This window comes from Pyxicephalus adspersus, chromosome Z (assembly GCF_032062135.1).
Source record: "Pyxicephalus adspersus chromosome Z, UCB_Pads_2.0, whole genome shotgun sequence".
Taxonomy (NCBI): domain Eukaryota; kingdom Metazoa; phylum Chordata; class Amphibia; order Anura; family Pyxicephalidae; genus Pyxicephalus; species Pyxicephalus adspersus.
The window spans coordinates 20,374,385-20,388,637 of NC_092871.1; the positions used below are offsets into that span (position 1 = coordinate 20,374,385).

General features: G+C 39.4%; 1 protein-coding gene across 5 annotated transcripts in view; it reads right to left on the reverse strand.

Moving 5' to 3' along the window:
- Positions 1-1,779: 1,779 nt before the first annotated feature.
- CCDC9 (coiled-coil domain containing 9) overlaps positions 1,780-14,253 on the reverse strand; it is a 38,584-nt gene continuing 26,110 nt past the window's right edge. For 4 of the 5 annotated variants that reach the window (XM_072431024.1, XM_072431020.1, XM_072431022.1 and 1 more), the window contains exon 15: positions 1,780-8,416. In XM_072431024.1, the coding sequence (XP_072287125.1) occupies positions 8,387-8,416 (30 nt within the window). In that variant the 3' untranslated portion in view covers positions 1,780-8,386. The remainder of the gene's footprint in view (positions 8,417-14,253) is intronic. The other variant, XM_072431023.1, reaches the window with a different exon arrangement.

Here is a 14,253-nt window from a genome sequence, read left to right on the forward strand (position 1 = left end):
CTGCCTCCACCATTCATTTTTATAACATTCTTTATTCATTTGTAAAGGACATAACCTATTCATTTTCTATTTGGCTGCCGTGAGTAGAAGCTACTTCCCCATTAGGCAGTGGTTCACTAGCATGAGGAAGTGATAACTACACCGCAACCTCAATGCTAGTCTGAACATAGTCTTTATTACTACTGTTTTCCCAGGTTACCCATCTCTATGAATTTGTAATCTTTAATTACCAAGGGGTGTATGTATGAAACTTTTGCCAAAAAAAGGCAAACTCAGCTTTTAGCAACAAAAAAGATTTACTCTGCATTTTCAAGGATCACCCTTTTTAAAATCAAACATTTCTTGAGTGAAAACAATATTTAGTCTAAAATTTACAACTGTGCTTTTTACTCCTTGGATAGATGGATGAAATGGTCTGTGTATTGGTCAAATCTATGGGGGGCAAATTAAACCACTATTCCAATGCATCCCCTCATGCTAAGGGTCATTGAGGTATTTTAGAAAAAGTTTTTTTTAGAATATAAGGAAAAAAATACCCCTGGCAATGGAAAACAAAGTTTTTCCAACTATTTCAGCATATTAATGAGGATGAGAACCCCAAAATGTCAAAGAGAGGGCAACGGACAAATCATCCTTATTGCCTGTGGTCTCATTTAGCTGATGTTTTCTAATATTCCCATTCTTATACCGCACTGTGTGCAGACATCTTTGTAGTAGCAGGGCTTTAGTTCCTCATGTCCTCCAGCAAGGAGAACAGTGAACAGAATAGTAGTGACCTTACCAAATCTTATACCAAATCACCTAAGACTAACAGTCAAGCAGTAATAAATAGGATCTCACACTGCAGAAATACAGATATAAGGCTGTAGGCACACCTTATTTCTTTCTGGGCTGGATAAAAGGTAACGTTGCAGGAGTCCTTGGGGGCATGGTGGGTGTGGGACATTTGAAGGTATGACACGGGTGTCTTTTTTGATGGCATGATACTGGTGATCCCTTTAGGGGTATGGAAGGGGTGTCTTCTTTGGGGCATGGCAGGGGTGACCCCTTTGAAGGTATGGCAGGGATGTCTCTTTTGATAGCATGGTACCGATGATTCCTTCAGGAGTATGGAAGGGGTGTCTCCTTCGGGGCATGGCAGGGGTGTCATTTGGAGGTGTGGTAGGGGTGTCTCTTTTGATTGCATGGTAGCAATAATCCCTTTAGGGGTATGGAAGGGGAGTCTTCTTTGGGAGCATGGCAGGAGTAAGTCCCTTGGAGGTATAGCAGGGGTCTCTATTTTGGTGGCATAGTAGCAGTGATCACTATAGTATGGATGAAGTATATAGGAGTATGGAAGGGGAGTCTTCATGGGGGGGGGCATGGCAGCAGTGTCTCTTTGGGGGCATGGTAGCTGTGATCACGTTGGGGGTATGGAAGGGGAGTCTTTTTGGGTGGCATGACAGGAGTATTTCTCTTGGAGGTATGGCAGGGGTCTCTCTTTTGGTGGCATGGTAGCAGTGATCACTTTAGGGGTATGGAAGGGGAGTCTTCATGGGGGGGCATGGCAGCGGTGTCTCTTTTGTTGGAATTGTAGCAGTGATCCCTTTAGGAGTATGGAAGAAGAGTCTTCTTGGGGGAAAAGAAAATGGTAGGGGTTGGTCCTTTTGCAAACATACTTGTTTATAAAGGTGCTCTTCGATCATATGCCAGAAAGTTGAATGGCATGTAGAAGCCTGTAGATGAAATAGACAGCCAGACACAAAGTATCTTCAATTTCAGTAATGCCAGGCACAGTAATTCTTTCAGGTTCACAAAATCCTTTATGAATTCACAAATGACACATCAGACAGCCGTACAAGACCCGTGATTATATTTCATTAAAGCAATCAATAAAAGGTAAAAACTACAAGAAGAAAGTGCAAATCATCGCAGAGGGAAGAATGGAAGGTTATAGACACATGTACATACATATTTATAGATTCTAATAGACTTCAGTTATATACAGAGGTACAGTGCAGTGACATTGTTTGGGAGAATCAATGCTTTTTTTAACCCTGAAAAAATCACAGTGTATAATTCATGTGAAAAGACAAAAAATAATACAAAATTTGTTCATAATGCTAAGGCAAAAAGTCACAAATATGTTGTCTCTCCAGCATCTTCATGTATTTCTATTCATAGTTCGAGAATATTTTTGTTATAAGGTTGCAAACCCCATTAATGCAGTCTATAGGCTTTTAAGTAAGCCATTGTTAAACAATGGGCATGGAAAGCAGGAACTGCTATGGGGGTACCAATTCTTGTACCAAATCCAAAAAAGGTACCACCTCTCTATTTGTTACAACACATATTGGCAATATGGCTGTTGTAAGCTTACCTTAAAGATATTGGATCTTGCGACTTAGCTGACCATGCTGAAGGCTATGCACTTTAACACAGGTTGTTTTTTTTTTGTTTTCTCTTATTTTGAGATTCCCTAACTTCACAAATCCATTGAGATTTGCAGTAACCCAATGATAGCAGTGAACCTGGAGCTCATACAAATAATTCTTAAATTGCATTGACATTTTTAAAATGATTCCCTGTGGCAATTTAGATGCCATGAGTTCTTGCTTAGCAATGTTCTCTACAAAATATAAAGCTGCATTCCATTTGGATCAAATCTTTTTCTGCTCTCTGAAGCTCAACAGGAAATATTTCTTCAAACAAATGTTGACTGTCCTTAAAATTCTAATTCTAATTTCTGTTGGCATTATATAACACAGGTATGGGAGGACTTCACTTACCGAAGGTCAATTTGTGCAAAAAAACATATTTAGAATTCTTTGCTAGGAAAGAAATTATTTGTTTTAGTTGCTTTTAAAAAAAAACTTTCCCATGGAAAACAAATTGGTGTATGATATATTTGACTATCAGTGGCCTCATTTATATATAAAAAAAAAGTTTTTATTGTGATGAACAAATCATGTTATCTCTACAAATTATTAATACTTTCAAAGACAGGGGCAGCTTTACTTGTAACCAAATCAATAGTTTTTTATGTGAATGTCAAGCTTAACTACACCCAAGCCTTATAATTCCTTCTGCATGGACCGCCCCACTTGCCAGTAGGGAACTTATATAAGTCAGAATGGGGTTGGACCTTTCCAAAAAAACATAAAATAATTTCAGCTTTTAATATCTCAACACTGTGTTCAGGTTGAAAAGGTAACTACTGAATTTACATTTTAAATGTATGTTCAGATATATTGAGTGCTGCCTCTTAGATGCAGGCCAAGAATTGGAATTGTATATGCACTGGAGGTTTATACTGGTTTTTATGAGTTCCTGCATTTAAAGAAGACCTTTTTAGCATCTTAACAAGCTTTTGAAATTACACATTGTATATCGGCATTAATTCCACCTTTTATCTTTTCAAGTGACTGTGCCAAGGCTGATATGTAAGTCATCAGTTTGCTGCAAACAAGGAAACATTTCATCAACCTCTACTAACCCATTGGATAGACTGCAACATTGTAACTTTCATGATAAATTGCAGTAGGTGATAACAACAAAGAACTTTTTTATTATTATTATTTTGCTAATAATAAACTGATCTCTGATTTAAGTGCAAACACATACTGGGCGTTCTTAGCTGCCCTAAATGAGTCTGGGCATCTGGTGTATGCCCTGCTTTTAATCTCATCACTGCCAATGAGGTGCCTCAATATCCTTTTATTAAATGCACATTTACACTATTACTAAAATTTAATTAAAAACTCCGGAGACATGGGTTAACTTTAAAGTTATGAGCTGTAAAGTTAAAAAAGTTTTGGATAACTTTGGATATTGATGTTGTTCTCCATGCACAACAAAAAATGAATTGTACTGTGTTTATGTGCACTACAATTTTATGTATATATATATATATATATATATATTTTTTTTTTTTTTTTTTACTTAAAAATTAGATTGGAAATACAATTAGGCAAAATCCTGTAACACAAAAAGTTGTAACTGAAATTCTTTTATTTGACGTTTTCAGGAAATATGTTTTGGGGGGTAATTTCGGGCTAAAATGCATGTTAACATAAGGCTAGTTAGCCTGAATTATATTTCTGAAGGTTAAAAATCCATTACAATTTGCAACAATACAGCGAGGCTTCATGTGTATTGCAATAATTATGCCTACTTTAAGTATAAGATTTTTTTTTTTTATTTTGAACAAAGCCACCCATGGGGTTTAAAGGAGATACTGAATGCATGAACTACTGCTGGTCGAATTCATAGAAACTGGTTAGTCAGTGTGTCCTAAAATAATAATGGGGCATGTATTGAAGTTCATTTTTCATAAAGGGGAATATTCCCCAAAATGTGCTCCCACCAAAAAACACTGCATTATACCTTTTACATAGAACCTCTGCTAAAAATGCAGAAAAACCTGAGAAAAAAATAAATTTAACTTCCCCAACTTTTGTCTACACCCCCGAGGCATAGGTGACCTCACAGTTTTTCTGGCAAAATCCTAAGAATAATAGAAATCGCAAAATTCCATGAAAGAACACTCCTACACTTTGCGGGAGCATCTTCTTGTGAGATTCGGGATACTTGGGTTCCCAGGACCTTGTCAGATGTTACCCTCTTCTATACAGAAACCACATTTTTTTTGTTATGTATTCTTTTTTAATGATGTGGGTCATCAAAGTTATGATGGTTAGGTTGAAAAAAGACACAAGTCCGTTATGTAACAAGGTAACATTTTGGTACAAGATGCTCTTTAAGGTGAACCCATAGGAAGAAAAATACAGCATGGTTCGTATCTATTTCAATAGGCAAATTTCTAGAACAATGTCTACAGTTGAAGGAGATCTTGAGGTAAAAGGGAGGATTTGAGAACTCTGTAAAATGCACCCAATAAATAAGAGTGGTCAAGTATCAAGGCAATCCATTGGTTTGCCAATAAATATCCAGATCACACTTCTGTAGTGTAGTCATAAATAAATAAAGCACCTGCCTGGATAGCATTGTATGTGCAACATCACAATATTTCTTTGGTTCACCATCTTAACAATAATTGTTGCATTGTCCTATAATTTTTTTTATAGAGTCAGAAAGTTCTGATATTATACTATATCAGTCAGGTTATTCACACTGTATCTGGGTAGAACTGCAGTCCCTTGTTATATGATTTGGTGCTGTGTAACCTCCCTCTAATGGTGCATAGAATTGATTACATTGGTGCCTGGAACACGGTAAGCACACTGGGTTAAATTATTGTAGGCTCAAATTCATTCAGAAGCTATAAATATATGGTATCTGGATTTGGCTATTGCGTAAAAATCTAAACTCCAGACACACAGTTACAATACACACATGAGAGCTAATTTATCTGCCAAAGGATATAAATTTCTGCACCTCCACCTAAAATTTACTTATTTAAAAAAAATGAAAAAAAACAAAAAAACAAACCCCTGACAACCATTTCAGAAGTCAGATTTTAGTGCAAGATAAAAATAAAAGCTAAAACGACTGCTGGACATCTCCATGTAAGCCTGGGGTAGTCAAGGATTTTGTTTAAAGATCTATTTGGGAATTAAAGATATATTCTGGCCAATGGTAAGGTTGCAGTACGGGTACCATTTCTTCTGTTAGTGAGTCGCTGCTCCAGGGGAGATGGTACAGGTAGCTTCTACCCGATGAAAGATTAAATGGGGGCGTCAGGGAGCAGTTCAGTGCGTTCTTCAGGAATCACGCCCGGTGCGAGTGGTAGCATGGTGTTAGCCACTGGATTTAGAGTAGGATCACTTGATCCTTCTACAGGTCTAAACCTGCTTGAACAAATTATTGTTTGCAACACTTCCCCTTTTTACATACTGTGCCCTCAGGGGCGGCTTTTTGACACCAGAACCCTAATACTGTATATACTATTACCCTCCCTGGCGGTATGATTAGGATCATTTAAAAATCCTCATTATTTTAAATTTCCCGCCCAGTCCCGCCTACCTTCGTAACAGTCCTGCTCACGAGCCTAAGTCATCTGCTTAGCCCTGGCCTCGCATCCCCACGCATCGTTCACGCGGCGGGGACGCAGATGCCGGCCAGGCATCGCTAGGTTACGCAGATGCCCGGCCGGCATCACCAGGGGAAGAAGATCCCGGGCATCGCTGTAGGACGCCACTGGAACGTGGGAACATGGTATGAGTTTTAAACTCCCTGACAATTCCAACCCGAATGCGGCTCGGGGTTACCACTTTTGGTATGGAAATTCCACCCCGAGTCACACTTGGGAATACCACCAAGGAGGTTAATGAATTAAAATGAATATTAGAACACCGGACGGTGGTGGTCTGCTGCTCTGGTGCACCCCGAGCATGGTCAGGAGATAGACCCCGCAGGGAGGGCACACCAGCCAGAGCCGCAGAGCTTGTCTCCCGTACAGATCGCAGGCTCAAGGAAGTGGGCAATTTTTGTCTCTGGACACAACCCGTCCCTCTCCCATCGCCGGCTCAGACCTGGGATGGGAGAATGGGCAGGTTCTGGCATCATGAGGCCACTATGGGGGAAGCTTCTTTCCCTTTGAGTGACATCCGGCTCCCTGCAAATGCGCGGACTGGAGCCCAAAAATTCAGTGGTCCATGGGTCCGAAAAGGTCGGCGACCACTGAATTAGAAAGCTCTCTAATACTGACTTAAGTCTAACTGTACAATCCCTATAATGCTTCTACATGGAATAACTATTTTCATTGACATTGGACCTTTAATGGACTGGATGTTTAAAATGATTGTTCAATGCAATATAAATATTAAATATACCTGCAACAATCCAATCACTTTCAGATGAAAATCAAAGAAGTCATTGCAGAATTGACTGATTGCATCACATGATCAGTTCAAAACCACTGCAAGTTTGTAGCCCATTGATTGCTTTTGTGTATGATACAGCAAAATTGCCATTGAAATGGCAATAAAAAGGAACCAATGGATACAATTGTTATAACAATTCAAAGGGTCACCCTGTGTATAACCAGCAATAGATTGTCAAACAGCATTCTAGGTACTTTAAACAATGCATTCAGTTTATAACTGAATGCTCAGTTACTCTAAAGATTTTGGAAAATCCAAAGAATGTACAACTAGATGGTAATGTGGGCCAGGATTAAAAGTCCACATCACACTCAATTCAGTTAGAAATAGATATTGGTGGGTTAGATCCCCATTGTCTGTTTATTGTCATTTACTAAGCATCTTATCACTTGTTTATATGGAGGATTAAGAATGTAGTTTTGCAGCAAATGCCTAAAAACTGCTAATGAACCACTAAGCCCTTTTTTTTTAATATTATCATGTTGCAGGTGTTTCAGGTGCGTTGTGGAATTAAAGCAGCATTTATGCAGCATCTAAGCAGAATTTATGCAGAATCTCATTGTTGATTCTCCTTATAGTCTTCCATAGACTAGAATAGTAATGCTGTTCGAAAGCCTACTTGGAAGCTTTTAAAGCGGCTTTAAAAAATGAAATAAGTGTTTTTAGTAGGGAGAAAGACACCTTCTTGGACTTCGAATGACATGGCTAGAAATGGGCACAGATCTTACGACCAGTGTCAGCAAGAGATATAAGCACCCAGTTTTACAACCAGGGTTCCTCTAGCACAGGGATGCCCACATTTTTTTGGCTTGCGAGCTACTTTTAAAACGACCAAGTCAAAATCATCTATCACCAACGGTAATTGGACTTAATAACTCATGTGCACGGTAGAGTTTATTTTGAAAGGCAGGGCTCCGCGATCTACTCACATTCACTTATGTGATCTACTGGTAGATTGCGATCCACCTGTTGGGCACCCCTGCTCTAGAGGTTCCTTGAGCAATTTGGATCTCTCAGGCCAGTTTAACTGACACAAATGATCTTTTGGGCTATCTATAAGAGATAAGGATATTTTTCCCACTGGCCAGCAATGTAAGGGACGTTCTGCCCACGGACCATAGTGCTATTGTACTGCAAGCTCTTGATATAGTAACTCTAACAGGGGTTTCATAAAACCTTTAGGTTATTTTTAAAGGTTCCACCGTGTTAAAAAGTTCAAGAAATGCTGATCCAGTGGGTAAAATAATGTGCCAGCATACACCAAAAACTGAAATCATTTTATAGAAACACATTTGTGTTTGTGCCCCAGAAACAGGCTTCGTTATTAGCGGTTGTTGTTCTCTTTTGGTATGGAGGACAAAATATTTGTAGTGCACAGATGCAGTTATATCAGATCCAAACAACAAGAGAACCTGTCTCTAGGAATGGTCACCGAATAAATGAACAAGCAGGAGATCTGGAGCAGTTAACACTGTAGCGAAACAGAACATTAGTCTTTCAAGCTTGTTGTTTGACATCCCGTTTAGAGAGAAACATCTGCTGAAGACAAATGGTCAAGGTGGTCAGGATGATGGTGGCACCTCCGTACTCTGCTATAGAAAAAAAAAGGGAAAGATTTGTCAGTGTTTTTTTTTTTAATTTAACTTTTTTTCATCCAAAATACACAATAAACCAAATACAAGAAGATATAAACTTATATATTATAGAAGATATAAAATATAACTTAGTTGGGCTAAGACAGTGGGTTCGCTGTGGTCCACTGTTGTAATCAGTCCTTAACTGCCTTAAAAGCCCCGGTTATCAATGGACGAACGAGAATGGTTAAAATGCCTTTTTGTGCACGTAGTTTTGGTTGTTCTGCATTTTTTAGATGCTTTATGCACCAAATCCAGACAGTCTGATGTTCAAACTTCTTCCATGGTTTTTAATGTCTTTAGCAAATGTGAACAAACGCTGCCAAAAATGCTATTGAACACCCACAGAGTTGAAATGGGCACCAGGGAGCAGTTAGTTGCACGGTTGTCAAACATCTGTCTGAACCTAGCTTTAAGCTACATACAAACGTCCAACCGTTCTCGCCCGATAATCGGCTCAGGGCTGAAATCGGGTGAGAATCTAGTGTGTGTACAGCGCCAGTCGTCCATCGCATGAACGACTGTCCTGGCCAATCCACGGACGATGGACAATTAATGATCCCAATGCAAAGGAAGGGAGAGATCCTTTCCAATGACTATTATTGCACGTGTGTATGCAGCTTTACTGCAGCTATGTATTGATTAGCAAAACATTTCAAGTATTGTTTAAGGCAGCTACTAATGGTGCCCAAAGTTGTCTTGATTGCGGCCTTTTGCAATCTCTAATACAACAGCACAAAGACCGTGAGAAGAAGGGTCAGAAGTGCATGCCAAATAGGTCTACTGCAAGCAAGCATGCTCTGTTTTTAGAGATTAACGTGGAGCTCTGCTTTTATTTGTCAAAGCTGGAAAATAAAGAACAGCATTGAAAACATTTTGAGAATCTTGCCCATTGATCATTGAAGATATACATAAGAATATTAGAACAGAACAGGCAATGACTATGCAAAGCTGGTGATTTCACACTTTTCCATTCTCCGTTCTACTCTCTATTTCTTGTGTACATTTGTAATTTCCAGAGAAACATTCAGATGCGCATGCATTGCTCTTCACTTGGGCTAGACTGCCACAACAGCCCTCAAAAAGCAAAGATGATCACACAGCTACATGGAAAGTAGCTTAATGCACCATTAAAATGCTGAATGTTGAAGGAATGCTTATACATTATTAATGCTGGCCTCGCACTGAGCAGCTTTTAAGAAACTGGGAAAAAAATCATACATTATGTGTAATGTGGAAATGTCTTTCCTTGTCCAGAAGCTAACCCTTTACATTCTAGTCTGCCTTCTATGTGCCCTGGGGCTGTTGGAGAACTATACTTACATTGGTTTTGGAAAGCTAAATGTAGCGCTTTACAAAGTCCATAGTCATATTACTAGCTGTCCCTCAAAGGAGCTCACAATCTAATTTCTTTACCATAGTCATATGTCATTAACGTAGTCGAAGAACAATTTTTGAGGGAAAGCTGAATAACCTTATGCCCTGTTTTTGGAATGTGGGTGGAAACTGGTGTACCCGAAGAAAACCCATGTAGACACAGGGAGAACCTACAAACTTCTAGCAGACAGTGTTCTGGCTGGAATTCGAACCTGTTTGATTAGATGACTGCAGAAGGTAGACCCCCCCTGCAAAATACACAGGATATAGGAAGTGCATGCAATGCAGCTGCATGTTTCTACCACTTAGTAGGAAAGAATCTATAATAAGGGTAATTTTCTTTAACAAACAGGTAGCTACAGTTTAACCTAACTCAGACACTTAGAACCAACATAAAATGAACTAAACAATAACTGCAGGTATTGTGGTTAACTGCAGTGTTGTACTGCAGGTTCAACCATACTTCCGACTGCTCCTAATCAAGTGAATGGGAGGAGTTGGGAACCATTTTGTGCACACTTTGCATGTGGTTTCAGTCTGTCTATATTTGGTCAATAATATGTTTGATGAATTCACTTTGCACAGAGCACACTGTAAATTTATATCAGCGGGAGGGATGTGTGTTACTCTTTTGCGTGATATACTATAGAAAGACAATATGGAGTTCTTGCTCATAAACACCACCCAGGTTTACTTTTCCGTAGTAATTGATATTTTCTCATTGGTTAAGTGCAATGTTTCCAATTTTCTACCATTCCTTCCATTTTCTGTTCTCCAGGTATTACGGATGGGCGAGCTGCAATCTCAAGCAGCTTGTTCTAATTGTTTATACTCTGGCTTGTCAAGTAGAAAGACAATTCTCTGGTTGTCAGGACATATTACTGGATCACCATGGAGACTTGTCTCACAGCCAGAAATTAATCATTGCACATCACGCAAATAGGTACTCAAGGAAAAGGGATTTACAGGAAGTCTGCTTGGATGTGCAGCTGTTTAATAATTAGATAAAATGTGTTTTCTGTGATTAAAGGAAACCTGTATTGAGGGAAATTTGGAGGATGCTATTGCTGACATTTCCTTCCGACAATGCTAGGTTCCTGGCTGTCACTGCCTTGAAAAAGCATACAGCAGAGAAGTCAAAGAACAGTCAGAACTCCTCATCTGGATTGTTGCAGAGATCAGCAGAATAGGAAGGCAGGAGAGAACAGCTTTATCACAAGAATAATATTTTTTTTCCAAAAATGGATTCAACGTTCACCAGTTATTTTTATGGCTAATTATGGTTGTGCAGGTTTCCAATATGTGCTCCGGTTTCCTTGCACAGTCCAGTCACAATGGTGGGTTTGTTGGCTTCCTCTCCAAATCCCCCATGGTGTAATACTCGGGTATAGACAATAGGGGGCTGAAGATTGGCAAAGGGGCAGCAGACATGGATTGGTCTCCGCTAGCATCTGCCATTATCTGTTCCTCACCTTCACTATTTTATTTGGAGAGTGGAGGATGCCTGTGGATGCCTGTGAAGGTATAGCTAGTAGTAGTTAGTTAGACTAACTTTTCAGGAAGAACAACAAATTCAGTTAAATGTGACTATTACTAAAGGACATGTCATGGACATGGGAGTGCACACTGCATAACCTGTACAGTGTACACAAAAAGAGAAGTGCAAAGAGGAAGATCAAACGTTTTGATCATCTCTTCAAACAAATCCTCCACACATTTTTTATTTTTAGAGTTTAGTTCTGCTTTTCATGGATATGTATTCTGCTTTCATACTTGCTTTTGTATTCTTTTTTTTTTTAAAGCAAAACTAACCCCACCCCACCCGGTCCATCTTAGGATGCCGCCATCTTCTATACATTCTGAAGATGATCTTTGACTATCTTGAATGGCCATGCCCGGGTGACATGACTCCTGCACAGACACACGGGCGTCCTAGCAAGCGCAACCACCTGCGTAGATCTTTGCAGGTTATGGGACTTTAGTTCTAGTTTAAATGCCTCCATAAAAAATTCAGGTGAGCTTATAGATAATTTATGATATAATATTTTAGATATACAATGGACAATGGGGGAATAAACTAAAAACCTTTTCGCACAAATGTGTTTTAATGTACATTAGCATAACAGCCATTGTTTTATATGTTGCTATCCTACATGTGTGGTCTGTTTTTTTTTTTAACATACATTATAGGGCCTAATGTGTGTTAGCATGGTGGCTTTTGCAGCACCGGGTTCAGGGCTCTATCTGCATGGAGTTAGCAGGTTGTCCCCGAGTTTAGGTGGGATTCCTCTGGGTACTCCGGTTTCCTCACACATTCCAAAAACATGCAGGTAGGTTAATTTGCTTCCCTTAGACTGTGGTAATGACATATGACTATGGTAAGGACATTAGATAGTGAGCCCCTTTGAAGGACAGTTAGTTGCATGACTTTGGGCGCAATATAAATAATTGATGATGATAATAATGATTATAATAATAATGATGACAATGGCAACCTATGGTTTATGAAAGTAAAAAAATAGAGTACCCAGTTGCTCCTAATGTGGAGGGACTGCTTAATTTTTCATTAACCTCCCTGGCGGTAATCCCGAGTGTGGCTCAGGGTTAAATTTCATTCCAAGAGGCAGTAACCCCAAGCCACACTCATGGTTAAATTGAGGGCTTACATGGTCCCCACGAGCCCGCAGTGTCCTCCGGTGATGTCGGCCTGGCATCTGTGTCCCCTTGGTAATGGGGGGCCAGTATCTGTGTCCCCTGGCCTCGCATCTCCAGCAAGTGAATATTGAAGACACGAGGCCAGGGGATGCAGATGCCAGGTGGACATGGGACGCGTGTGCGTACGGCATGCACTGAGGGGCGGGACTGGCGAGAAATTTAAAATAGGAAGTGTTTTTAAATGTCAAATGTACCGCTTTGACATTTAAAAATACAAAAATATTTATAGGGAGGATAAGCTTGTTGTCCATAGTACTGCATTTATTGTTTTGAAACCGTGGTATAAAGGAAAAGTTATAGTGAAAAATATTGCTGCTTGCTCTGTTCAGTAAGCTCAGTTTCTCTAATGAAAAGGGAACAAGAGAGGTGATGGATTAAAATGAAAAGTTAATGTGGAAGTGGATATAGAAAGAAAGCAACAATAATCCAAAACCTGTAGTCGGTGTATTTTGGGGCATGATGGTGTGTCCTTCGCCTACAGACTATTTTGTGCTTATTTTGCGCCTATTTGTGCTTAAAGGTGTCATGGTTTTTATCTGATAAAGCTGGAGGTTTTAGAAGAGTGTGCAGTATCATCCTCTAAAGATAAAACAGAGTTCTAACTCATCGAGAAATACATTTAGTGCTATATTAATATTTATTAGAATAAGCAACAGGAGTGGCCTTGGTATACTACAAAATCTCTTATGTCAGGCACTGGCTCCACAGCTGGGATGAGACAAGGTAAAGCATATTGTTGTATACCTATATGGATGAAAAGTCACATGTTGCTTAAATATTGAACAGCATGGAGGCCTAGAGATATCTTATCTTGCATGTATGCTATCTTATATTGGTGGTCTGTTTTTTTGATTTAACATACCTTATAGGGCCTAATGTATGTTAGCATAGTGGCTTTTGCAGCACCAGTTCCCAGGTTCGAATCTTGGCCAGAACACTATCTGCATGGAGTTTGCAGGTTCTCCCCATGTTTGCGGGTACTCAGGTTTCCCCCCACATTCAAAAAACATGCAGTTAGGATAATTGGCTTCCCCCTAAAATTGTCTTTGGACTGTATTAAAGACATATGACTATGGTAGGGACATTAGATTGTGAGCCCAGTTGAGGGACAACTAGTGACAATTTAACTATGGACTTTGTAAAGCGCTGTGTATTATGTTGGTGCTACATTAATACTGTGTAATAATATGTATAGTGTTAAAGATAAATATAAATGCAAATGCATAGTTTTTTCTATAGTTGTAGACTTTAGTTGGCACTGTGTCTGTAGTATCCTTGCAGCTGATCTTTCCATTACTGATATACCTTCTTCTGCACTTTTTTTTTGTGGGGGCAGTGGGCAGGGTTTTGCTTCCTCAAGCTAGAGCCTCCAGCAGAGAGAACAGTGAGCAACACAGAAGTAGCATCACCAAATCCTGGTCCAAATCAGTTAGAGACAGTGGTGCCTAAAATCTCACACTGCAGGAACAAATATGAAGCTGTAGACATAGTAGTGCCTTGGAAACCTCACATATTGTTTAGGATGAATTTCTCCTCGCACTACCTAGAAAATCCTCTTAGCATTTTATTTTTAGTTTTAGCGTTTAGTTCTGATTTCAGTGCATATGTATTCTGCTTTCATATATGCTTTTGATTCTGTATTTTCCGTTTTAGGCTTTTAGTGCCCCCTTAACTTTCCGAGAAAAGCTACACTTTTCAGGGCA